Raw genomic sequence first — 26,519 nt, 5'->3', positions numbered from 1 at the left:
TCCTTCTTTCTTTGTGTATTTCTTTCTTTCCTTTTTTCTTTCTGTCTTTCTCTCCATCTTTCTTTTTGTCTTTCTTTCCTTCTTCCCATCCTTCCTTCTGTCTTCCTTTATTTCCTTATTTCTTTCTCCTTCTGTCTTTCTTTCCTTCTTCCTATCCTTCTTTCTGTCTTTCTTTCTTTCTCATTTGGTCTTTCTTTCTTTCCTTCCCTCTGTCTTTCTTTCCTTCCTTCTACCTTTCTTTCTTCCTTTCCTTTCTTTCCTTCTTTCTGTCTTTCTCTCTTTCACAGTAAAGTGAGGGCCCGGTCTGGGGCCTTTAGTTGTTCTTCCTCCTCTGTGTCCCCCAGAAACACTTGGTGAAGTTGCTTTCTTGTCCTGAGCCTTCAGAGCCACCGTAGTTTTGTCTCAGAAAACAAGTTTGAGTTTTATCCTTTGGCCTTTTTTCAGCCTGTTAGCCTGTTAGCATGTTAGCCTGTTAGCTCCAGGTTGACCTGGATCCTGCAGCTGGATTGTTTTCCTCCAGAGGTTTCCCAGTACAAACGGCTCATAAATCCTGTCCTGCTGCCTCCACGTGAACACACACTCACACACACACACACACACACAGACACACACACACAGACACACTCACACAGAGACACACAGCTCCTGTTTATTTTTGGCCGCGGGGGTAATGAGCACAGATTGTTGGCTGCCGTCTGCAGATGAGCAGGATGCCGGGATAAAGGGCGAAGGTTTCAGGCAGTTTTCACTTTGCAGCAGTTCGTGACACACATACACACACACAAACACACACAAACACACTCGCACACAGTTTTTTTTTCTTTATGTGTTTGTGATTCACTATAAATAAAGTTTTACTGTAATGTTTCTGGTTGAGAAGCAGCCGATGCTCCGAACCTGAGCTGTTGAACTGTGTCGTCAAGGTCACAGAGTGAACTGGCTGCAGGCCACATGCCTCCGATGTACCTACGCGTGTGTGTGTGTCTGTGTGTCTGTGTGTGTCTATGTGTGTGTGTGTGTGTGTGTGTGTGTGTGTGTGTCTGTGTCTGTGTGTGTGTGGGTGTGTGTGTGTGTGTGCGTGTGTGTGACCAACAAAAGAACTCCTGAACGTTCCCAGACAAATGAGCTGAGTAAACTCGACCTACTTTTTAACTCTGCTGTTTACATTCAGAGTTTTAAAACTTTCACCTTTTTTCGAAACGTCTTTTGTTGCAAAATAAAAATCTGAAGAAACAGGTTTGTTGAAGCGACGTGTGGCCACATGAAGAGTTTGGACTGAGATTTATTTTTCTTCTTTTTTTGTTTACAGGTTGGCCTTTTTGAGGGAACTGCATGTGTCTGCAAAAGACTTTTAAGTTTTGAAGTTACAGAATGGATATGATGTTTTTTTTCTCACAATCAAAACTCAAACAGCTTCTATTTTCACTGTTAGCCTACTTCTAAAACATTTTGAACTTTTAAACTTTTTGAAAGCTTGTCTCTGATCAAGTCTTTATCAGTGATTTGTGCGTTGCCTTCAGGTGCTTCACGGCACACTGACATGACATGTGGCTTTTATTGTGAAAGGGCAGAAACGTGAGAACAGAACAGGTTTATCTGACACAGCAGCTCCTTAAAGAACGTGATGAAATCTGTCCTCATCCGTCCGTCTGTCTGTCTGTCTGTCTGTCTGTCTGTCTGTCTGTCTGTCTGTCTGTCTGTCTGTCTGTCTGTCTGTCTGTCTGTCTGTCTGTCTCGGTCTCTGTTTCTGTTTCTCTGTCTGTCTCGCTCTGTTTCTCATCCAGTTCAAACCAGTTTCTGTTTATCAGTCGAACAGAAGCAGCCTGTACAGTAGAAGCCAAAATATTATTCATGTGACCTCTCATCATTGTGTGTGTGTCTGTGTGTGTGTGTTGTTCTCTCAGTGTGTCTCTGTGTCTGTGCATGTGTGTCTGTGTGTGTGTTTGTGTGCGTGTGTGTGTGTGTGCGTGTGTGTGTCTTGGTATGTGAGACTTGTGTAATTACAAGTCAAGGTAAAACTGTTGAGACGGAGACACGAAGAGTCAAAGGGTTTAAATGTGAGAGGAAGAAGAAGAAGGAGAGGAAGAGGAGATAGATAGATAGATAGATAGATAGATAGATAGATAGATAGATAGATAGATAGATAGATAGATAGATAGATAGATAGATAGATAGATAGATAGATAGATAGATAGATAGATAGATAGATAGATAGATAGATAGATAGACTGCAAAAACTATTTGTCTTATTTCTTGTCAAAATGTCTCATTTCTAGTCAAAACTAAACTCTTTCCACTTAAAATAAGACTCATCACCTGAAAATTCACTTGTTTTTAGATCATTTTCACTTGTTTCAAACAAATATTCACTTGAAATAAGTAGAAAAATCTGCCAGTGAAAGCAATTTTTTGTGTGTGCTTGTAGTAAGAAAGAAAAACTTGCTCCACTATCAGATTATTTCAAGTGAAAATCTGCGTAAAAGAAGTAAAAAGTGTCTAAAAACAAGCTGCTTTTTAATGCAATGAGTCTTATTTTAAGTATAATGAGATTTGTTTTGACTAGAAATAAGACAAGTGTTTGCAGTGTAGATAGATAGATAGATAGATAGATAGATAGATAGATAGATAGATAGATAGATAGATAGATAGATAGATAGATAGATAGATAGATAGATAGATAGATAGATAGATAGATAGATAGATAGATAGATAGATAGATAGATGTGTGTAACTCTCTGAATGAATTAAACCCAAACAGGAAGTTGCTCCTGATCTGTTTCCTGTTTCCTCTGGAGAAATGATGATGATAATGATGATGTCACTCACTCTGGATTAAAAATAAAAATTCCTGCTTCTGTTTTTTCTTTTCGTTTCTTTCCTCTCTCTCTCTCTCTCTCTCTCGTTGCTTCCTGTTTCTCTGCAGACTCACATCTGGTTAGCTGTGGCCTCTGCAGAGCGTCCAGCTGTGTCGACACATCTGGAGGCTCAGGAAGTTCAAACTCGGCTGCTGCTGCGAGTTTCCTCCTCCTCTGGTTTTAACTAATTATCCTCATTAGCTGCTTTAGCCATTAGCAGCGTCTGTCTGGTAGTGGTGAACCCAACGACCCCAACGACTTCACTTACATCCAGTTCAACTACAAATACTTTCTGGGTCATTTTTTTGTAGTTTAACCACTCAATTTACAAACTACAACTTTGGCCAATAACATATCCACCATATGTTGATTTATTTAAAGGGATAGTTCAACATTTTGGCAAATTGGCCCATTGCCATAATCCCTATAGTCATAGCAGTAGGTTTGTTACCTTTAATTGTCGGTGCAAGCTATTTTTTAGAACGGCGGAGCAGAGCCGTGAGCTGCTCAGAGCTACGCTACGGAGGCTCATTATGGGATTTCTTGTTTTTTTTTCCCTCATCAAACTCATCAAATACACAATCCAACAACTCCACAACGCTCTGGTGGACAAGTTGTGAGCTGCACATTCACCACGCTATGAGATAATAACACAACGTTACCACACAGAGTTGTTTTAGAGGGAAATACAGAGACTGATGATGAAAAACTGTCCCTGAAGGCAACGTGCATCAGTGGTTTTGCATGAATTTCCCTCTAAAACAACTCTGTCTGGTAACGTTGTGTTATTATCTCATAGCGTGGTGAATGTGCAGGTCACAACTTGTCCACCAGAGCGTTGTGGAGTTGTTGGATTGTGTATTTGATGAGTTTGATGAGTTTGAAACCAAGAAATCCCATAATGAGCCTCCGTAGAGTAGCTCTGAGCAGCTCACGGCTCTGCTCCGCCGTTCTAAAAATAGCTTGCACCGACAATTAAAGGTAACGAACCTACTGCTACGACTATAGGGATTATGGCAATGGGCCAGTTTGCCAAAATGTTGAACTATCCCTTTAACACTGAGTTAAATGAGTAGAATGAGTAGAAGTAGTTGCTAAAGCTACTTTTTTTTTTTAATCTGTAGTTTTATAAACTAAATTTTCTCCAGGGGTAGAAATGGAGTTGCCGACCCCAGTGTTGTGTTGTTGTGTTAAATAAAGTTGTGTCTGTTCAACAGGAGTTTAAATATGAAGAAAACTAACAAATCAAAGCAATAAAACAAGTTTGAGTCTCATCATTTTATAAAATAAATCTTTTATTTTATCAAAAGTTGATCATGACAGCATTTAAGATCAGAACAATAATAATAATATTCATAATAATGCACAGAAATGGAATAAACAGCAACAGATTATATGAAAAACTAGTGCAAAAAAATCACAAATACAAAAATATATTGCACTTGGTACTTTGATAGTTTCAGGTGGAAGAAAATCGTGTCGGAGCAACATTCTCGATCTGATCGTTCGTCTGTAAACATCAGTGTTGGTTGGTTGGTTTGTTTTCTAACGCGCTGCTGTTTGTGAACGTCTGAGACTCGTGGGTTCGTTTTGTCTCTGTTGGTCGGAGTTGTGCTTTTTCTCTACGTAGAGACCCAGAGTCTGGGTTCAACCTGGTCATTAAACCAACACACACACACACACACACACACACACACACACACACACACACATCTAACACACTGTCTCTCTCACACACATTCACACAATCACACACACTCTGAGCTTTACGTTAAGTGCTCGAGGTGTCGTCGTCATTTGTTGTCGTCGTTTCTCTGAAACTGAATCTCTTGTTTTTCTTTACACTGCAAAAACTCAAAATCTTACCAAGAATATTTTTTGTCTTATTTCCAGTCAAAACTAATCTCATTCTACTTAAAATAAGACACTTTTTTACATCTTTCAAGCAGATTTTCACTTAAAATAATCCGATAGTGGGGCAAGTTTTTCTTTCTTATAATACAAGCACAAAAAAACTTGCTTCACTGGCAGATTTTTCTACTTATTTCGAGTGAAAATTTGTTTGAAACAAGTGAAAATGATCTCAAAACAAGTTAATTTTTAAGGTGATGAGTCTTATTTTAAGTGAAAAAGAGATTAGTTTTGACTAGGAACGAGACATTTTGACAAGAAATAAGACAAAAAATATCCTTGGAAAGATTTTGAGTTTTTGCAGTGTAATCTCACTGAGTTTTTATCTTTGTTCACACAAAGAGTCTGTTTTTGTGTCGTTGTGTTGTCGTGTCGTGTCGTGTTGTGACGAGGCGTTGAGGCGTCGTCCTCGTCCGTGAGACGTTCAGGAGCAGAGCAGAGTTTAGATCTGTAGCAGGAAGCTGCAGCAGATAAACCACAGGTAGAAGAACAGTAAGAGCGGCTCTGTGCAAAATTCACCGTGAGGGGGCGGAGCCTGAGGAGGGGGCGGAGCCAAGGCGTCATGGCGACTGTTCATGTTTTTTTTTTTATAGTTTATTTGTTTGAGGACAGTGCACATTCATGAACAGTTACCGCCGTGGCCTCCTGTAAGTGCGGATTTAGCTCAGAGCTAGTTTCCATCCGCTTTTTCTTTGTTTCTTGTCGTTTTTCTCGTCGTCGCCTCGTGTTTCGTCGAGCTCCGGATGTGGACGAAGATCCTGGTCCGAGTGTCCGTGGTCACCTGACCCCCCCCCCCTCTCTGCCGGGCCGTGGCCCCCCGAGGGCCGGAGCGGAGCCGAGTCTCTGAGTCTCTGAGTCTCTGAGCCGGAGCGTCTTCTCCCTCAGCTTCTCAGCGGGACGGACACATGTCGGGTCTCCTGACGTCCGCCGCTCCGGTCCCGTCCACGGGGTCGGGGTATGGGTCCACCTGGGGGAGAAAGAATAAAAATCATTTTTATTATTGCAGCTGTGTTTTGTTAGCCTAGAAATCTAGCTGCACCCTAGCGGCAGCAGATATATTTGCTCCGTAGGTGGGTCTAGAAACGAGCCATAGGAACTTTTTGAGTCTCGAACACCGTTTGTGTTGACCAATCACAGCGCTCTATCTGTTTAGAGAGTCGTTGGGCGGCTTAAACCAACACTAAGGAACTTTTCAACCTTCATAAAATATTTTCATAACTTTTGTGATGATACATCGACTTACAACAAGTTGAATGACACCTCTGTCGTGGTCTGAGGGGGTCTGTATCATTATGGTCTGTATCTCTTTCTCTGGCACTAAGCAGCTTTGAGGAGCATGGTAGGAACCCTGCTCTCACTTTACTTTCACTTTCACTTTTGCGAGTCACAACAAGGAGGGAACAGGCAAAACGGCACTTTAGCAATGGATTATGTTTGTGTTTTCACTTTGAAATGATCCACTGGAAACAGAAACTTAGTTTTGATGTCTTCTGTTAATTTTAATGCAGGATATTTACAGGGCTTCACGCTAGTGTTCATGGGAAATGGAGTCTTCCTTCAGGCAAAACACTACCGCTTTGGTCCACAGGCGCCGCCAAACTCAACCAAAAGTGAAAGTTCTTTAGTACTGCTTTAACGCCATGACGACATACATTTTAATTGGCTCGTCAGGCTAACGTCATCCTGCTCTTTGCTCTGATTGGTCGTAGCGCTACCCTATTGGTGCAGAGGCAGTTTGAAAGACAGCCTTCATCCCGCCCCCTGGACTGAGCCGAGGTCTACCGCTCGTTGCCAGACTAGACATGTTCATGATGTAGTCTGGCTTGTCAGGCTAGTATTTTGTGTGTTTTTTATTATAATATTCAACATAAACATTCAATATAATAGAATATAATACACTAAGATACAATAGAATACAATAGAATATAAAGAGTAAACATTATTTAATGTTCTCTATCAGGAACAGATCATCAACAGCTACTTCTTGCTTTGGACTTTACTCATCGTCAACATGAAGCATCAGTGGTTTTTAACATCCCGTCAGTGTTTATGGTTTCATATTTAATATTTAACTACTTTCACTTAATTTTAATGAACTATTCAAATGTTAATCAGTTGTTTTAGTTTGTAGATGAACTGTTGATCCAGTTCTTCTGTTCCTGTTTCTCTGTTTCTGTAACTATTACCTGTTGTTCTGTGACTTCAAATTAAAACATTAAAAAACAACCAACTCCTTTAGTTACTATCATCTACAGTTGTAACAATTCTTTTAATATCAATTAACTGTAAATAACCAATGTTTTTATTTTCAATCTATAATCTATAATTGGTAACACTTCATAATAAGTACACACTATTAAGCAGTAAATACTGAGTTTATCATTTATAATGCATGAATGTAGTTTATAAACACAGTTAAAAATGTTTTACTCATCATTGATAAGCACTATTCATAAGCTACATGTAACATACTAATGCATTAAAAATGAAGAATTCAGTGTTTATTAATGCTTATTAACTAATGCTTAATAGTGAGTACTTATTATAAAGTCTTTAACCCTATAATTTATATATTATCTTTACATTCTGACTAAAGAATCTTTTCAGTTTTCTCTTTCTGAGTCTCTCGACTTTCTGACGTTAATCTCGTCTGGACTTGGAGTGTGTGTTGACGTGTGAGTGTGTGCATTGACGTGAGTGTGTAAGTGTGTGCATGTGTGTGTGTGTGTGTGTGTGTGTGTGTGGCGTACCTCGGAGTAGAGTGGCGGGGGCAGATATCTGAACTCGGTGATATACGCGAGCAGCTCCTCCTGCTGCGGCCTATCACAGCCCTGCAGGCAGCTCCTCCTGTGAGACTCCGATATTTCCAGCTCGTTGTAGCTCGGAGGAGCTGAGAGAGAAAAAAAAAACACAACAACAACACCGTCACGTTTCTGACTCGACTCGACTCGACTCGACCTGACGTGGAGGAATCTGGGGAACGTGCTGCACTGCAAAAACTCAACATCTTACCAAGAATATTTGTCTCATTTCTAGTCAAAACAAATCTCATTCTACATAAAATAAGACTCATCACATTAAAAAGTAGCTTGTTTTTAGACACGTTTTACTCCTTTCAAGCAGATTTTCACTTGAAATAAGTAGAAAAATCTGATACCGGGGCAATTTTTCTATCTTATTACAAGCACAAAAAACTACTGTAGCTTTCACTGGCAGATTCTTCTACTTATTTCAAGTGAAAATCTGCTTGAAAGAAGTTAAAAAGTGTCTAAAAACAAGCTACTTTTTTATGTGATGAGTCTTTTTTTTAAGTATAATGAGATTTGTTTTGACTAGAAATGAGACACATATTATATATAAATATATAAATAAGTAGAAAAATCTGATAGTGGAGCAATTTTTCTTTATTACAAGCACAAAAAACTTGCTTTCACTGGCAGATTCTTCTACTTACTGTATTTTAAGTGAAAATGTGTTTGCAACAAGCATGAATTATCTAAAAACAAGTTAATTTTTAGGTGATGAGTCTTATTTTAAGTGGAAAGAGTTTAGTTTTGACTAGAAATGAGACATTTTGACAAGAAATTAGACAAAATATTCTTGGAAAGATTTTGAGTTTTTGCAGTGTAAAGTCACATTAAAGGAAATGAGACTGAGTTGTACACTGCAAAAACTCAATATCTTACCAAGAATATTTGTCTTGTTTCTTGTCAAAATGTCTTATTTCTAGTCAAAACTAATCTCTTTCCACTTAAAATAAGACTCATCACCTAAAAATTAACTTGTTTTGAGATCATTTTCATTTGTTTCAAACTAATTTTCACCTGAAATAAGTAGAAAAATCTGCCAGTGAAAGCAAGTTTTTTGTGTTTGTAATAAGAAAGAAAAATTGCTCCACTATCAGATTTTTCTACTTATTTCAAGTGAAAATCTGCTTGAAAAAAGTAAAAAGTGTCTAAAAACAAGCTACTTTTTAATGTGATGAGTCTTATTTTAAGTAGAATGAGATTTGTTTTGACTAGAAATAAGACAAATATTCTTGGTAAGATTTTGAGTTTTTGCAGTCCATAGGCTAATCATTTGTAATTTTTATTTATTTATTTTGCTTCCTTCATAGAGATGTTATGAGGTCATGAGTGCACATTACAGGTGATGTAATGTTACAGTAAAGTTTGTTAACTGAATACTGAACTTTTTCACATTTTGAATTGTTTTGAAAGAGATTAGTTTTGACTAGAAATGAGACATTTTGAAAAGAAATAAGACAAATATTCTTGGGAAGATGTTGAGTTTTTGCAGTGTGTGTGTGTGTGTGTGTGTGTGTGTGTGTGTGTGTGTGTGTGTGTGTGTGTGTGTGTGTGAACGCACCCTCGGGTCTCTGCGTCAGGCCGAGCCAGCTCAGGCTGCTGCAGCTGCTGCTGAAGCTGGAGGAGCGGGACGAGCCGGCGTGCAGAGGGATGGTCCCGATCACCAACGGCAATGACACCGACAGGTTCAGCCCGCCAGGAACGTCCACGTACACCTGCACACACACACACAGACACACACACACACACACACACAGATGTTTTCATAGCGGGACTCGACGCCTCAGGTGACACAAGCTCACACCTGCAACCAGGAACAAGAACTTCCTCCGACTCAACAACAACAACACGAGGCTCCCACTTCAATCAATGTTTACAAGTTAAAGCAAAGAAATTAAAAGTAATTAAAGTTAATTAAAACTAATTAAAACTTCACAAGTTGGCTGGTTGTTACATTACATTTAGATTTGTAATTAAAAAGTGATTGAAACCTTTTTACAGGTGTTTTTAGTGTGATATTGGCAGTTAGGGAGTACGACTGAGAGCTGTTTCCTGTCAAATAAACCAAAAAATGAATAAAATATCAAAGTGTTATTATAAGTGTTATATTACCAAGTTATAAACATGTTATTAGCAGGTTAAAAATAAATTATTTGCGAGTTATTAATGGTTATTTGTGTCTAGTTATTGACAAGTCATAAGCATCTTCTGGTGTATTATTGATAAGTTATTATATCAGTAGTTTATTTTAATGTTATAAACAAAGTAACGTTATTGTTATTAGCAGCTTTCACTGCTTTATGAACAAGTATCATATTCACAGGTTATTATTGATAATAAGTTATTAGTTATTAGTATAAATTTTGAGCAGGTTATCTGGCAAATTATTAGTGAGTCTTTCAAAGTTTATTTGTATGTTAGTAGTTGGTTATTAGTCTGTTATTAACAGGTTATTAGTTTCCAGGTTATAAGTATTACATTAAGTTACTAAAAGAGTAATAAATAATGTGTTATTGGTTAATTATTAGTGAGTTATTCATAGTTTATTTGTATATTACAAATCAGTTATTAGTGAGTTATGAACACATTTTTTTCTTGTCAGGTTATAAGTATTAGATTAGCAGGTTTTTGAAAGTTATAAATGATGTGTAATTGTTTAACTATAGTTTATTTGTATATTATTAGTTGGTTATTAGTGTGTTATTAACAGGTTATATTAGTCTCTAGGTTATAAATAATAAAAGAGTTATAAGTAAATTATTAGTGAATTATTCATGGTTTATTTGTATATTACAAATCGCTTGGTATGTTATTATGAGGTATTTCACATCAGGTTCTAAATATTACATTAGGTTACTAAGATAGTTACAATAATGTGTTATTAGTTAGTTATTCATAGTTTATTTGTATATTATCGGTTGGTTATTAACAGGTTTTTACCCTCCAGGTTATAAGTATTACATTAGGTTACTAAAAGAGTTACACTGTAAATAATATGTTATTGGTTAATAATTAGTGAGTCTTTCAAAGTTTATTTGTATATTATTAGTTGGTTATTAGTATGTTATTAACAGGTTATTAGTTTCCAGGTTATAAGTATTACATTAGGTTACTAAAAGAGTTATAATAATGTGTTATTGGTTAATAATTAGTGACTTATTCATAGTTAACTTGTGTATTAATACAGTACATAATTAGTCCTGAGTATTTAAATTATATTGATATTAATATTGCCTCATTTACATATTTAAACATAAAATTTGACAAAACTTGTAATAAAAAAAAGAATTGTCTTAATTTAACTGATAAACTTTGGAAGTTTCATATAAGAATCTGTGTTATATAGCAGATGAATGGAGTTGGTCGACGACTCACCACGAGCGCGTACTCGACCCTGATGATGGGGCAGTCGAGGATGGAGGGGGACACCGGGGGTATCTTCAGCTGTTTGCCCTCCCAGCTCTGGCTCTTGCCCTGGGGCAGCGGCTCGCCCCGCAGGTTGGACACCAGCTGCTGGATCTGCTTCCCTTTGCCCTTGGCGAAGAAGGTCTGGGTCTGGTAGAGCGCCGCCTTCGGCACCACCACCCGCGACGAGCAGTTCTCCACCTCCGCAAAGATCTGGATGGACTCGCCTAGAGGAGGAGGAGAAGACACATCAGTCTGTCAGACTGAGGGAGAGAGACCAGGTGAGTGACGGGAGTCAGGAGGAGGTGGGGGGAGGCGGTGGAGGGAGGTGGGGGGGGAGGAGTTTGCAGTCAGAGCTCAAACTCCAAAGTCTGGTATCTCTGAATGTATTCAAGTCCATGATAAATTCCATCACATCCAGGCTTCAGGAGTGCAAATGTTTGACTAATCTTGTAAATTCTTTTAACTAATTTTGAAAATTCAATTGTTTTTTTGTTTTGTTTGTTCGTTTGTTTTGTGTTTTTAATTAATGTGACTATGTGTTGAAACTATGTGCTGTCATTCTTGGCCAGGTCTCTCTCTCAAGGAGGAGGAGAGAGAAGGAGGAGGAGAGAGAAAGAAAAGGAGGAGAAAGAAGAAGGAGGAGGAAGAGGAGGAGGAAAGGACAGAGGATAGGAGGAGGAGGAGGAGAAGGAGAGAGGAGGAGAAAAAGGTGGAAGAAGGGAGGAAGAGGAGGAAGACAGAAGAGGAGGAGCAGGAGGAAGAGGAGGAGGAGAGAAGAAGAAAAGGAGGAGAAGGAGAGAGGAGGAAGAAGAGGAGGAAGAGGAGGAGGAGAGAGGAGCGAGAGAAGGAGAAAGAGGAGGAAGAGGGAGAAGGAGGAGGAAGTGGAGGAAGAAAATGAGGAAGAAACGGAGGAAGAGTAAGAGGAGAAATAGGAGGAAGAGGAGAGGAAGAAGATGAGAGTAGGAAGAGAACAAGGAAGAGGAGGAGGAAGAAAAGGAGGAAGAGGAGAAGAGAAGAGAAGAGAAGAGAAAGAGAGGGAGAAAGAGGAGGAGGAGGAAAAGGAGGAGGAAGGAGGAGGAGGAAGAAGAAGAGGAGGAAGAGGAAGAAAGGAGGAAGAGGAGGAAGGAGGAAGAGGAGAAGAAGGAGAGAGGACGAGGAGGAAGAAGGAAGAGGAGGAGAGAGGAAGAAGAAGAGAAGGAGGAGACATGGCGAAAGACTGACTGACTGAGGAGAAAGAGGAGGAAGAAGAGGAGGAAGGAGGAAGAGGAAGAGGAGGAAGAGAGAAGAGGAGAAAGAGAAAGAGAAAGAGGAGGAAGAGGAAGAGGGGGGGGAGTAAGGGGGGAGGAGGTGGGGGGAGGAGGAGGACGGGGCTGCTGGATGTTGAAGAAGAAAGAGTTGACAGTAGAACAAGGGAGGAGGAGGAGGGAGAGGAGAGGAGGAAGAAGAAGAGGAGGAGGAGAAGAGAGTAGGAAGAGAAGGAGAAAGAGGAGGAGGAGGGAGAGGAGAGGAGGAGGAGGAGGAAGAGGAGGAGAAGGAGAGAGGAGGAGGAAAAAGGTGGAAGAAGGGAGGAAGACAGAAGAGGAGGAGCAGGAGGAAGAGGAGGAGGAGGAGAGAAGAAGAAAAGGAGGAGAAGGAGAGAGGAGGGGACAGAGGAGGAAGAAGAGGAGGAAGAGGAGGAGGAGAGAGGAGCGAGAGAAGGAGAAAGAGGAGGAAGAGGGAGAAGGAGGAGGAAGTGGAGGAGAAAAAAGAGAAGAAAGAGGAGGAGGAGAAGAGAGTAGGAAGAGAGGGAAAAAAAGGAGGAGGAGGAAGAGGAGAGGAAGAAGAGAAGAGGAGGAAGAGAGAAAGGAAGGAGGAGAAGTCCATATTGATATTGGAAGTTACATCTCAACAAGGGAGGAGGGGGGAAGAGAAGGAGAGAGGAGAGGAGAGGGAGGAGGAGGAGAGAGAAAGAAAAGGAGGAGAAAGAAGAAGGAGGAGGAAGAGGAGGAAAGGACAGAGGAGAGGAAGAGGAGAAGAGAGTAGGAAAAGGAGGTGGAGAAGGAGGAGAAACAAGAGAAGGAGAAATAGAAGGAGAGAGGATTAGGAGGAAGAAGAGGAAGGGGATGAGGAGAAAGAGAAGGAGGAGTAAGGGGGGAGGAGGAGGACGGGGCTGCTGGATGTTGTCATGCCCAGAAGACTCCCTGTTTTCAAAGGTTAGGATTCTTTATTGACATTAGATCTCAACAAGGGAGGAGGAGGTGAGAGAGGAGGAGGAGGAATAGAAGGAAAAAGAGGAGAAAGAAGGAAGAGGAGGAGGAGAGAGGAAAAGGAGAAGAAGAGAGTAGGAAGAGGAGGAGGAGAGAGGAGCGAGAGAAGGAGAAAGAGGAGGAGGAGGGAGAGGAGAGGGAGAATGAGGAGGATGGGAAAAGGAGGAGGAAGTGGAGGAGAGAGAAGGAAGAGGAGGAGGAGGAGAAAAAAGAGGAGAAAAAGGAGGAGGAAAAGAGAGTAGGAAGAGAAGGAGAAAAAGGAGGAGGAGGAAGAGGAGAGGAAGAAGAGAAGAGGAGGAAGAGAAAAAGGAAGGAGGAGAAGGAGGAAGAGGAAGGAGGAGGAGGAGATGAAGAGAGTAGGAATAGAAGGAGAAAGAGGAGGAGGAGGAGATGAAGAGAGTAGGAAAATGAGGCGGAGAGGGAGGAGGAGCAAGAGGAAGAGGACGGGGAGAAAGAGAAGGAGGAGGAGGAAAAGGAAGAAGGAGAAGGAGAGAGGAGGAAGAAGGAGAAAGAGGAGGAGAAGGAGAGAGGACGAGGAGGAGAGAGGAAGAAAAGGAGGAGAAGGATTGGTTCTATCCATCTTGGTTATCCAATCCAAGATGGCGCCTCCCTATTTGTTTGTCTATTATATTAGAGAGCAAACCAAGACAAATTCCTTGTCACTGGTTGACATGGCGATACATTTTCTGACTGACTGACTGAGGAGAAAGAGGAGGAAGAAGAGGAGGAAGAGGAGGTAGAGGAGAAAGAGGAAGAGGAGGAGGAGGAGGAGGAGGAGAAAGAGGAGTAAACTGACCGGGGGTGTATCCCTTCCTCTCGATCTTGGCGCTGAGGGAAATGGGACCGGAGGCGCAGAACCAGCAGCACAGAGTTTTCTCCTTGGTCCCGACCTGAGGAGCCTGAACGCACCATCACAACAACAGCTGTTAGCATGTTAGCTTAGCTTAGCTTAGCATCCACACACGGCATCAACCAACTTTATTGATACACCTCAACTTTCACATTAACAGATACTCCTCCAGATACTCCAGATTCTATGGAACATTTGTTATTTACTGGATAAAGTTTTACTGTTTGAACTTTATCGTGTGTCAGTGAGTTTGGAGGAGAGAGGAGCAAGAGAAGGAGAAAGAGGAGGAGGAGGGAGAGGAGAATGAGGAGGAGGGGAGAGGAGGAGAGTAGGAAGAGGAGGAGGAGGGAGAGGAGAGGAGAGGGAGAAGGAAGAGGAGGAAGAGGAAGAGGAGAAGAAGAGAGTAGGAATAGAAGGAGAAAGAGAGGAGGAGGAGGAAAAGGAGAAAGAGGAGAGTAGGAAGAGAAGAAGGAAGAGGAGGAGGAAGGAGGAAGAAGAGGAAGAAGAGGAGGTAGAGGAGGAAGAGGAGGAGGAGGAAGAAAAGGAGGAAGAGGAGAAGAGAGTAGAAAGAGAGGGAGAAGGAGGAGGAGAAAGAGTAGGAAGAGAAGAAGGAAGAGGAGGAAGAAAAGGAGGAAGAGGAGGAAGAAGAGGAGGTAGAGGAGGAAGAGGAGGAGGAAGGAGGAGGAGGAGGAGGAAGAAAAGGAGGAAGAGGAGAAGAGAGTAGAAAGAGAGGGAGAAGGAGGAGGGGGAGGAAGAGGAGAGGAAGAAGAGAAGAGTAGGAAGAGAAGAAGGAAGAGGAGGAAGGAGGAGGAAGAAAAGGAGGAAGAGGAGAAGAGAGTAGAAAGAGAGGGAGAAGGAGGAGGAGGAGGAGGAGAAAGAGTAGGAAGAGAAGAAGGAAGAGGAGGAGGAAGGAGGAAGAAAAGGAGGAAGAGGAGGAAGAGGAGGAGGAAGGAGGAGGAGGAAGGAGGAAGAGAAGAGTAGGAAGAGAAGAAGGGAAGAGGAGAAGAGAGTAGGATAGGATACATGTATGTGTGTGTGTAGCCTACTACAGTACGTGTGTGTAATTTTTTCCACGCGTCATAAATATAAATATCAAACGTGTGGACGTCGTGTTCATCACCGTCTGAGTCTGATCCGACTGTAACCGGCCGAGATGTCACCATCAATAAGATGAATGTGTGTGTGTGTCTGTCAGTGTGTGTGTGTGTGTGTGTGTGTGTGTGTGTGTGCGTGCTGGTTGTGTAACAGGTGGATTGTGTTACCGCAGCACCCAGCCAGCGCTAACAGTTTGCACCCGTCTCCAGTGTTTATGCTAAGCTAAGCTACATATCTGCCATAAGGTCACAGCGCGGCTCGTCTAACTCTGAACCAGAAAGAAAAGGTTTTCCCAAAATGTCAGCGATTCCTCTGGTGGCGACGTGTGCAGAGTGTGTGTGTTCAGTGTGTGCAGAGTGTGTGTTCAGCGTGTGCAGAGTGTGTGTTCAGTGTATGTGTGTGTGTGTGTGTGTGTGCGTGCGTACCAGCAGCAGTGGTGTGTTGATGTCGATGTGCTCGAACACAATGAACTCTTTCTTGGTCTTGACCGGGCGCAGCCACGGACGGTGCAGTTCAGCTTTCACCCAGTACCTCACGCTGCCGTGCTTCCCCTCGAAGGACGTGGCCAGAGCCCTGATGGGGGGGGGCAGAGGGGGGAGAGGGGAGGAGGGGGGGGGAGACAGAGGGTCAGGAAGTGTGGCTTGTCTGTGGTTATGTCATGTGGCTGCAGACTAGAGTGTGTGTGTTGTCTGTGTGAGTTCAGATTCATGGACCTGAAGTGTCACAGTGAGAGTCACTACACTGCAAAAACTCAAGAATATTTGTCTTATTTCTTGTCAAAATGTCTCATTTCTAGTCAAAACTAATCTCTTTCCACTTAAAATAAGACTCATCACCTAAAAATTAACTTGTTTTTAGGTAATTTTCACTTGTTTCAAACAAATCTTCAGTTGAAATAAGTAGAAAAACGTACTTAACAGTGAAAGCAAGTTTTTTGTGCTTGTAATAAGAAAGAAAAATCAGATTTTTCTACTTATTTATATATTTATATATAATATTTGTCTTATTTCTTGTCAAAATGTCATTTCTAGACAAAACTAATCTCTTTCCACTTAAAAAAAGACTCATCGCCTTAAAAATTAACTTGTTTTTAGATCATTTTCACTTGTTTCAAACACATCTTCAATTGAAATAAGTAGAAAAATCTGCCAGTGAAAGGAAGTTTTTTTGTGCTTGTATAAGAAAGAAAAACTTGCTCCACTATCAGATTTTTCTACTTATTTAAAGTAAAAAGAATATGCTTGAAAGAAGTAAAAAGTGTCTAAAAACAAGCTGCTTTTTAATGTGATGAGTCTTATTTTAAGTAGAATGAGATTGTTTTGACTAGAAATAAGACAAATATTCTTGGTAAGCTTTTTAGTTTCTGCATTGCACCCTTAACTGCAAAATTAACTTGTTTTTAGGTAATTTTCACTTGTTTCAAACAAATCTTCAATTGAAATAAGTAGAAAAATCTGCCAGAAGTTTTCTGTGCTTGTAAAACATGCTCCACTATCAGATTTTTCTACTTATTTCAAGTGAAAATCTGCTTGAAAGAAGTAAAAAGTGTCTAAAAACAAGCTACTTTTTAATGTGATGAGTCTTATTTTAAGTAGAATTAGATTTGTTTTGACTAGAAATGGCATTTTGACTAGAAATAAGACAAATATTCTTGGTAAGATTTAGAGTTTTTACAGTGTACTTCACTGCACAGGAAATTAACATATTTATATGTGATCAAGTTCATGTTTTTGTTATGTTTATATCTATTTCATGTTTTCTTATGACTAGAAAAAGGACGTTCATGCCGATGCTCTTTGACTAATCACTGAATATGTGTCGGCTTTGTGTCACATTTGTTGCAGAATGTCAATAAAAAGGTGAATTTAAATTAAAAAACATGTGATTCAAAATGAATTTATCATGTGATTAAACAGAAACAGAGTCTCTGTACTCACATCTGAGGCAGGTTGAAGCTGAAGGCGAACTCGTGAACGCCGGCGTGCAGAACCGTCAGACCCTCCTCCGGACCGTCCTCGTCTGAAACACACAGAGAAAGAAAATAAGGTTAGGTCAGAGAGGATCTGTGGTCAAATGTCGTTAAAAACAAACTTTAAATTGAACTTTCACATGAAACAGAGCTGAAAATATGAACTTATTAACATTTTACTGCTTTTTTTCCTACGTTAAAACATTTAAAAACATAACAACATGAAGATTTTGACGTTTCTTTATGTTGTGAATCATTCTCTGACATTTTAAAGTCGATTCATCCAGAAATAAACAGCAACACAGCAGAGTGAGTGAGTGATGCGTTCAGGTACCAGCTTCGACATTAACATCAGGTTTGTTTTTATTTTCTGCTGAGTGTGCAGCAGCAGGAAAACAAACAGGAACACGTTGAGTGTGCGTCAGAGACAAACACAGCTACACAACCTCAAAAAGAAGAAGAAACTTCAGTAGTTTTTTTTTTTAGTTTTTTTTAACAAAACTTTATTAAGAATTGTGCAAAACAATACAATTCAACACAGCAACAAAGACTACCGCCAGGGGGTTACATACATAAGGGCATTTTTTACAGATTGCATTATAAAAAGACATTGTAGAGAGCACATAGGTTCAAGGTCTTGATAGCTTTTATGTTATTAGATTTTACAATAGTTTTAATATACTGTTTGACTTCCTTCTTAAATGTAAGAAAAGAAGGATTTTGATTTGTGTATCTAGTCTACATTTATGAATGTGCCATTTGGCTAAAAGGATAATAAGGTTTGGTAAATGGAAAGACAGTGAAGCCAAACAGTACATTTTCAAAACAAAGGGAAAAATCTGGCTCAATAGAAAAGGAAATCAAATGACAGACATCTACCCAGAAACTGGTGGAAGACATCTTCAGGGCATCCCATACAAAAAGAGCAACTTGTGTCGGAAACATTTTGTAAACATTGTGAAAAAAAGACTTTAGAAGGGTAAATTCTGTGGGTTATTTTGAAGGATACTTTTCTTTCACTTTATTATTTATCATATATCTAGTGTAGCTGGTAAGTTCGAGACCTTTTTTTCCAGTCAAGGTTGTTTATTAAGTTATTCCAATAAGTGATTACACAATATTGATACAACTTCTTTTTGAAATAAAGCCTGTTACGTTACATATCGACCGGTTACTGTTGGTTGACGTCGAGAAAAGAAACTTGAGTCGTTTTTTTTAATATATACTATATAATATACTTTATATACTGTTTGACTTCGTTCTTAAACGTAAGAAAAGAAGGATTTTGATTTGTGTATTGACATTTATGAATGCGCCATTTGGCTAAAAGGATAACAAGGTTAATGATGTAATATTGTCGAACTTTGGTAAATGGAAAGACAGTGAAACTAAACAGTAACATTTTCAAAACAAAGGGAAAAATCTCAAATTACAGACATGTAGGATCTATAGGATACTTCTTTTACTTTATTATTTATCATATATTATCTACTGTAGCTGGTAAGTTCCAGATCTTTTTTTCCAGTCAAGGTTGTTTATGAAGTTATTCCAATAAGTGATTACACACTGCAAAAATTCAAAATCTTTCCAAGAATATTTGTCTCATTTCTAGTCAAAACTAATCTCTTTCCACTTAAAATAAGACTCATCACCTAAAAATCAATTTGTTTTTAGATAATTTCACTTGTTTCAAACACATTTTCACTTGAAATAAGTAGAACAATCTGCCAGTGAAAGGAATAAGAAAGAAAAACTCACTCCACTATCAGATTTTTCTACTTATTTCAAGTGAAAATCTGCTTGAAAGAAGTAAAAAAAAGTGTCTAAAAACAAGCTGCTTTTTAATGTGATGAGTCTTATTTTAAGTATAATTTGATTTGTCTTGACTAGAAATGACATTTTGACTATAGAAATAAGACAAATAGTCTATTCTTGGTAAGATTTTGAGTTTTTGCAGTGCATATGATAAGGAATTGATACTGTACAACTTCTTTTTGAAATAAAGCACGTTATGTTACGTATCGACCGGTTACTGTTGGTTGACGTCGAGAAAAGAAACTTGAGTCGTGACACTTTTAGAAAATGTGACTTGAACATTTGACCCACAATCCTTCACTGTCTGAACGGAACAGAACAGCCTCAGTGTGTGTGCGTGCCAATGTGTGTGTGTGTGTGTGTGTGTGTGTGTGTGTGTGTGTACAACAGGGCGTAGTAGCGAGCAGAAAGAACACTTCACTTCCTCATTTCTCCTTCTGTTATTGTTTGTGTTTTAAACGTCTATGAACTCGGCTTCTTCTTCTTCCTGCTACTAGTGCTGCCACCTCAGCACCAATCATCTGTCTCTGTGTGTGTGTGTGTGTGTCTGTGTGTGTGCGTGAGAGCTGTCATAAACAGCCTGCATGCATATGTGTGTGTGTGTGTGTGTGTGTGTGTGTGTGTGTGTGTGTGTGTGTGTGTGTGTGTGTGTGTGTGTGTGTGTGTGACCGGCTACAGAGAGAGGCGAGCAGCAGCAGCAGCAGCAGCAGAGCAGCGAGAGAGCAGGAGCAGACCGGTATGAACCAGACTGAGCAGCTTCCTTCAGCTGGAAACTCCAACGCATGCATCGCAGCTCGGCCTCTGATTGGCCGACGCACCCTGACATGAATTCACAAGGCTGCGCTCTGATTGGCTGCTCTCCCTCAGGCTCGGCTCGGCTGTGACAGGCCCCTGCCCACATTTAGTTACACAGCCATGTGGTGTGGTGTGTTGTGTGTGTTGTACACTATCAGTGAACTCCAGATACACACACATACGCACACACACACACACACACACACACACATATGCACACACACGCACACACATATACGCACACACACACACACACACATTGAAAGAGGCCATATGATACATTCTGATCATGATTCTTTCAAAATAAAACTCCAGCTCCATCATCATCCTCATCGTCAGTGTTTGAGGTTTAGTCGTCGTCGCCATGGAAACAATTGACAGTTGATCAAAACAAAAACTGTTTCTGGAGCTTTCAACCACCACGTCTCGTGAATGATCTTCCTCCTTTTAGCTCAGTTTTAGCTTTTATTCATGTTTTATTGCTATAATAAACTCATAAAATGAACTTTCTTTATCACAACTTTTATATAAAATTGAAGTTATTTCATCTAACATGTTATTTTTTTGGTTAAGGAAAAACATCTGTGGTATTCCTTCAGTTCCAAACAAGGCACACATACAAAGAAGAACATGAAATAATACAAGATATTAAAGTAAGAAAGTTAAGGTGTATAATACACCACACATCTAAACAAGAAGTTTACACATGTTGCCTCGTTGTTTTATTGAGTAAACTGTGAAATTATTGATAAAATAATTAGTTATTGTAAATATTTCAGTGCCAATAACTCTCACATCTCTCATGAATGTGAATGTCAATAAAGTTTTTCTTCTTTTTACAAATTTCCTAACAACAGCTGAACCGAGTCAACTCCGTCTGCTGAGGAAGTAACAACAACAGTGTGACGGAGTAAAAAAAAGCTCCCGAGGCGACGACGACGTTTCATCCAGATGTGGTCGTTTCCATCCCATCATCATGTCACAGAGAGACGACTACAGCTTCATAATGTGTGTGTGAACAGTGTGTGAACAGTGTGTGTGTGTGAGGTCACTGATGATGTCGCTGCCTGACTGTGACTGTCTGACCCACATTTGACCAGCAGCTGATCCCAGAGCAGCGACGTCACAGACTGTCCCTTTACTGTTTTACAACAGTTTTACAACAACAGCAGCAACAACACAACATAAGAAGTGTTGCTGTGAGGCTTAAAGCAGCAGCTGAGATAGACACATACTCTACACACTACACACTCTCTCTACTACACACACACACACACACACACAGAGTGAGTCTGGTCCCCCCCCCACCCCCCTCCCCTCCTCCCCCTCCTCCCTCCGTCTCTGGCAGTTTCTGAACAGGTTTGAACCGCTTCTAACAAAGGGAGTTGGCTGCCTGGCGCTACTTCAGGATGTTATCACTACAAATGTTCAACTCTGCATCTCTCCGCTCCGTGACCTCGTGTTGTGTGTTGTGTTGTGTTGTGTTGCAATAACAGCAACACAAAAATAAAAAATAAAAAACCCAAAAAACCACCGATGCCTCTGTTCCTCTGCTTTCGATTTCTCTATCGATTTTTATATTGCTTCTTTATGTATTTATTTATCCAGCTACGCGAAGTGTTTCATACAACTTTAGTTTCTCTCTCTGTCTCTGGCTCTTCTCCTCCGTGACACCGGCAGGATGCTGCAGCCGCGGCCGCTCGACGAGGCTCTAATCCCGGGTAACGGTGGTGAGGAGAGTCGGTGTCGGGTCTGGAAGTGTTGTGTTGTGTTGGTGCCGGTATCGCATCAGCTGTTGCATCAGCACCACAGCGGCTGATGATGATGATGATGGAGTGGAGGGGTATGGGGGTAGTTGAGGGGTGGGGGCTCTATAGTCTCTGCAGTGTGTGCACAAAGTTTCCCATCTTCATAGTCATAAAGCAGCAGCAGCTCCGCGTGAAAAGTTTGCACGATCAGCTGAGCCGCAACGCTGCGACAACAACAACACAACACCACCAGTGTGTAGCTATAGATGTGTGTGTCATTTCATTTCATTTATTATTGGATCTCTATTAATTAGCACCAGCACATTAGCATAGCTAGTCCAAACATTAAGTCGAAATTGACTATTAGGCTATAGCCTAGATTCTTCCAAGTCCATCGAGGAAAAAGCAGAACAAAAACAACTAATACAGTCACAACACACAGATACAATCCACTTGTACAAGACAATTAAGAGTCTATACATACAACACCACATATGCACTAGTTAGTCCAAACATTAAGTCTAAATTGACTATTATTATAGCCTATAGATTCTTCCAAGTCCATCAAGGAAAAAGCAGAACAAAAACAAAACAACTGATAGGCTACAGTCACAGTAAATGTATATAGCCTATATATTTACTGATTCTTAATTGTATTGTACAAGTGGATTGTAGGCTATCTGTGTGTTGTGATGGTAGTATTAGTTGTTTTTTTTCTGCTTTTTCCTTTGATGGACTTGGAATGGAAGAATCTAGGCTATAATAGTCAATTTCAACTCAATGTTTTAGACTCTAGGAAGAATAGTGCTAATATGCATGGTGTAGTATCAGTCAGTTGTGTGTCTGTTATTAGAGAACTCCTTTTCCTTACCTCGCTCCTCTCCTATCAAGGTGTCGTAGTGGTGCAGGTACTCCACCTCCTCCGTGTAGTTCTGGGTGTACGCCGTGTTGGCCCCCGTGTTGCGGGACTCGGTCCAGCGGACTTTGGCCACCCCGCGCGCGGCGATGTCCAGACTGCGGACCCGCACGTCCCCGGTCACATCCACCACCACGCGGCCGGACACCAGCTCCCCGCCGGAGAACACCGGCAGCTGGCTGTCACTCTGCAGGCTGTCAAAGTACACGGCCAGGCCCCGCACTTTGGCCAGCACCATGGTGATGATAGAGGAGGATGATGATGGAGGAGGAAATGTGATAAAATGATGATATAAAAATGTAAAAAAGAAAGAGTCTATGGAGCGAAGGGAAGTTGTGAGTCACAGATTCATCATGCGCCCTAGCTCGCTCCGCTCCGGTTCGGTTCCCATATGCTCGGTCGGTTCATGTTGTTGGGTTGGTTGTTGGTGGAGGAGGAGACGCAGCTACAGGCAGCGCCGCTCTCCGCTTCCCCCAGCCCAGCTCAGCAGCTTCACAGCTCGGCTTCAGCCTCAGCTCAGCTCCTCCCGCTGCTGCTGCTGCGCCTGCCCCGTCTGTCTCTGTCTCTCTGGCTGCAGCCGCCGCCGCCGCTGCGCTTTAAAGCTTCTTCTGGTCTGTGCGCAAAGAGAGATAGGGAGGGAGGGAGCAGCACTGAGCATGTGCGCACAGACAGTCACACCAGACTCAGACCGGCCGGTGTTATTATGCTGCTGCTGCACTGCAAAAACTCAACATCTTACCAGGAATATTTGTCTTATTTCTAGTCAAAATGTCTAATTTCTAGTCAAAACTATTCTCTTTCCACGTAAAATAAGACTCATCGCCTAAAAATAAACGTGTTTTTTTGATCATTTTAACTTGTTTCAAACAGATTTTTACTTGAAATAAGTAGAAAAAATCTGCCAGTGAAAGCAGGTTTTTTGTGCTTGTAACAAGAAAGAAAAACTTGTTCCACTATCTGATTTTTCTACTTATTTCGAGTGAAAATCTGCTTGAAAGAAGTAAAAAAAAAAAGTGTCTAAAAACAAGCAACTATGTGATGAGTCTTATTTTAAGTAGAATGAGATTTGTTTTGACTAGTAATGACATTTTGACAAGAAATAAGACAAATATTCTTGGAAAGATTTTGAGTTTTTTGCAGTGTGCTGCTGCTGCTGCTGCACTGCAAAAACTCAACATCTTACCAAGAATATTTGTCTTATTTCTATTCAAAACAATCTTATTCTACTTAAAATAAGACTCATCACATTAAAAGTGCTTGTTTTTAGACACTTTTTACTTCTTTCAAGCAGATTTTCACTTGAAATAAGTAGAAAAATCTGTTCAAGTTTTTCTTTCTTATTACAAGCACAAAAAACTTGCTTTCACTGGCAGATTTTTCTACTTATTTCAAGTGAAAATTAGTTTGATTATCTAAAAACAAGTTAATTTTTAGGCGATGAGTCTTATTTTAAGTTGAAAGAGATTAGTTTTGACTAGAAATGAGACATTTTGACAAGAAATAAGACAAATATTCTTGGAAAGATTTTGAGTTTTTGCAGTGTGCTGTTGCTGCTGCTGCTGCTCACGTGAGCCCCGTTCCTCCAGCCTATAGCTCCGGATAACAACCTGAAACACACACACACACACACACACACACACACACGAGAGGAGGGAGGGGGGAATGTGTCTCCACATGTTCTTACAGCCACCAGTCTTATGAAAAACAAATGTGTGAAATAGTTCAGTATTCAGTTCACAAACTTTACTGTAACATTACATCAGCTGTAATGTGCACTCATGACTTCATAACATCTTTATGAGGAAGCAAAAATAAATAGATAAATAAAAAATTCAAATTATTAGCCTACAACTCAGTCTCATTTCCTCTAATGTGACTTTACTCAGACTTCAAGTAACTGAACTGTGGTGGTGTGATTCCAGTTTGACGACAAACTTTTTGACTTTTTATTGTGACATTAAATCCCTAATAGGCTAATATTAATAATAGTTAGGCTATAATAATGGCCTTTATTCGAGACTCAAAAGTAGCCCATATAAAAAGTAAAAGTAAAGTGCAGACATGATAGTATTAAAGCCATAATAGGTCTAAAAAAATAGTAGGCTAACACATTTACATGTAGGGGGAGATGTGTCTCCACATGTTCTTACAGCCACCAGTCGCATGAAAGGAAAAACAAATGTGTGAAATAGTTCAGTATTCAGTTCACAAACTTTACTGTAACATTACATCAGCTGTAATGTGCACTCGATGACCTCATAACATACTTTATGAAGGAAGCAAAAATAAATAAATTACAAATGATTGCAACTTAAATCTTCAGTCTCATTTCCTCTAATGTGACTTTACTCAGAGTTAAAGTTAGTAACTGAACTGTGGTGGTGATGTGATTCCAGTTTGTTGACATTTAAACTCATTTCCTCTGGCTTGTCTTCAGTATACAGCTATTAAAATGCTTGTTTTTTGACGTTTTACTGTGACATTAAATCCCCTATAATAATATCAATAATAGTAATAATAATGGCCTTTATTCTGGACTCAAAAGTAGTCAAAGTAAAGTACAGACATGATATAGGAAAGCCGTAATAGGTCTAAAATAATCACACATTTAAATGTAGGGGGGATGTGTCTCCACATGTTCTTACAGCCACCAGTCTTATGAAAGGAAGAACAACTGTGTGAAAAAGTTCCCTATTCAAACTTTACTGTAACATTACATCAGCTGTAATGTGCACTCGATGACCTCATAACATACTTTATGAAGGAAGCAAAAATAAATAAATTACAAATGATTGCAACTTAAAATCTTCAGTCTCATTTCCTCTAATGTGACTTTACTCAGAGTTAAAGTTAGTAACTGAACTGTGTTGGTGTGATTCCAGTTTGTTGACATTTAAACTCATTGCCTCCGGGTTGTTATAACTATTACCAGGGCCGGCCCAAGCCTCCACGGGGCCCTGGGCAAAACTTTATTTTGGGGCCCCCTATTACTGCCAATAATACTGATTATTGATCTGCTACAAACTAATTTCATTTTTCTAATCTGTCATTAAGAGTCATCATCCTGGTATGTTTTTACCCTTCTATGGTTTTTAATCTGAAATGGAACCAAATTCAGCTGAAAGTGCAGCCTGCGGTTGACTTACACTTAATATTGAAAATGATGTGGTACTATGTGGGATGCAACTAGGCCAACTAAAAGTACCAAATAAACCTCTACTATGCAATGTATTTGCTGTAAATACGTCATACGTGCTTTTTTTTTTATCTTTGGTTTTAAATAAACTACAACCGCAATGTGCTACAACAATTTGAAGTGGTAGCTACATATTGTATAAAAAGTAAAAGTACAGACATGATATAAAAGCCATAATAGATCTGTCTTGAGGTGAACTTAAAATATAAGACAATGCAATATGTAACTTTTCGGAGCTAAACCCCTCTGGCAATAGCGTTGCTGCGGCAGCATGTACGCACTGTGCCTGGGTTGGCTGCGTAACCAGAAAGTATAAGACAATGCGGCTATGTAACTTCAATGGTCAAGGGGTAATAAATATTGTTGATAGTTTAAATGCTGATTTCAGAGTTGAACCTCGGGTAATGACGTTCAATACAGCCCCAAAGCATCATGCGGTGTCACATGCATCATGTGTGTCAACAAGACAAGACAACAGGTAACTTCAAAGGTAGAGGGGTAATTAATGGTGTCAATAGTTTAAATGCAGATTACGGAGCTGTAGCTCCGGGACAAATGTTTTATGACATACACTCCCCACCTATCTTGAAAGATCGTCACTGTTTGGGAACACTTTTTTTTGTATAGCGCATAGATCTAATATCATCATCACACAATAACAACACCAGTCCTTTGAAATGGATATCCCGGGTCCAGGGATGTGGGCAACTTCGCTTCCCTGTCCGCTGTGGGCGGGGCTGCCTCCGCACTGCATGCTCCCTCACACGCATGAGAGAGAGAGAGAGAGAGAGGTACAAGCTGTTGCCTCATCAATAACTCAGTGTGTGTTAACCCCCTAACCCCAACCCCCAAACTCATACCTGACTGCATTTGGAGTTAAATGCGCTTTTTTCACATGCATGCACAAA

General features: G+C 40.3%; 1 protein-coding gene across 2 annotated transcripts in view; it reads right to left on the bottom strand.

Annotated features, from left to right (window-relative positions):
- Window positions 1-22,841, bottom strand: part of LOC146976824 (arrestin domain-containing protein 3-like) — a 32,437-nt gene extending 9,596 nt beyond the window's left edge. Inside the window, exons 1-8 of one of the 2 annotated variants that reach the window (XM_085792604.1) lie at window positions 22,371-22,841; window positions 17,110-17,191; window positions 15,598-15,745; window positions 14,024-14,126; window positions 10,949-11,205; window positions 9,135-9,288; window positions 7,517-7,656; window positions 5,605-5,733 (exon numbers count right to left, since the gene is read on the bottom strand). In XM_085792604.1, coding sequence (XP_085648730.1) covers window positions 5,656-5,733; window positions 7,517-7,656; window positions 9,135-9,288; window positions 10,949-11,205; window positions 14,024-14,126; window positions 15,598-15,745; window positions 17,110-17,191; window positions 22,371-22,653 — 1,245 coding nt within the window. In that variant the 5' untranslated portion in view covers window positions 22,654-22,841 and the 3' untranslated portion in view covers window positions 5,605-5,655. Of the gene's footprint in view, window positions 1-5,604; window positions 5,734-7,516; window positions 7,657-9,134; window positions 9,289-10,948; window positions 11,206-14,023; window positions 14,127-15,597; window positions 15,746-17,109; window positions 17,192-22,370 lie in introns of those variants that run through there. The other variant, XM_085792603.1, reaches the window with a different exon arrangement.
- Between the last annotated feature and the right edge of the window lie 3,678 nt (window positions 22,842-26,519).

Source organism: Trachurus japonicus, chromosome 12, assembly GCF_045865225.1.
Source record: "Trachurus japonicus isolate A0001 chromosome 12, Traja_1.0".
NCBI classification, from domain to species: Eukaryota; Metazoa; Chordata; class Actinopteri; order Carangiformes; family Carangidae; genus Trachurus; species Trachurus japonicus.
Note: the sequence above shows the minus strand (reverse complement) of the source record. Positions and strands in the feature narration are given on the sequence as shown.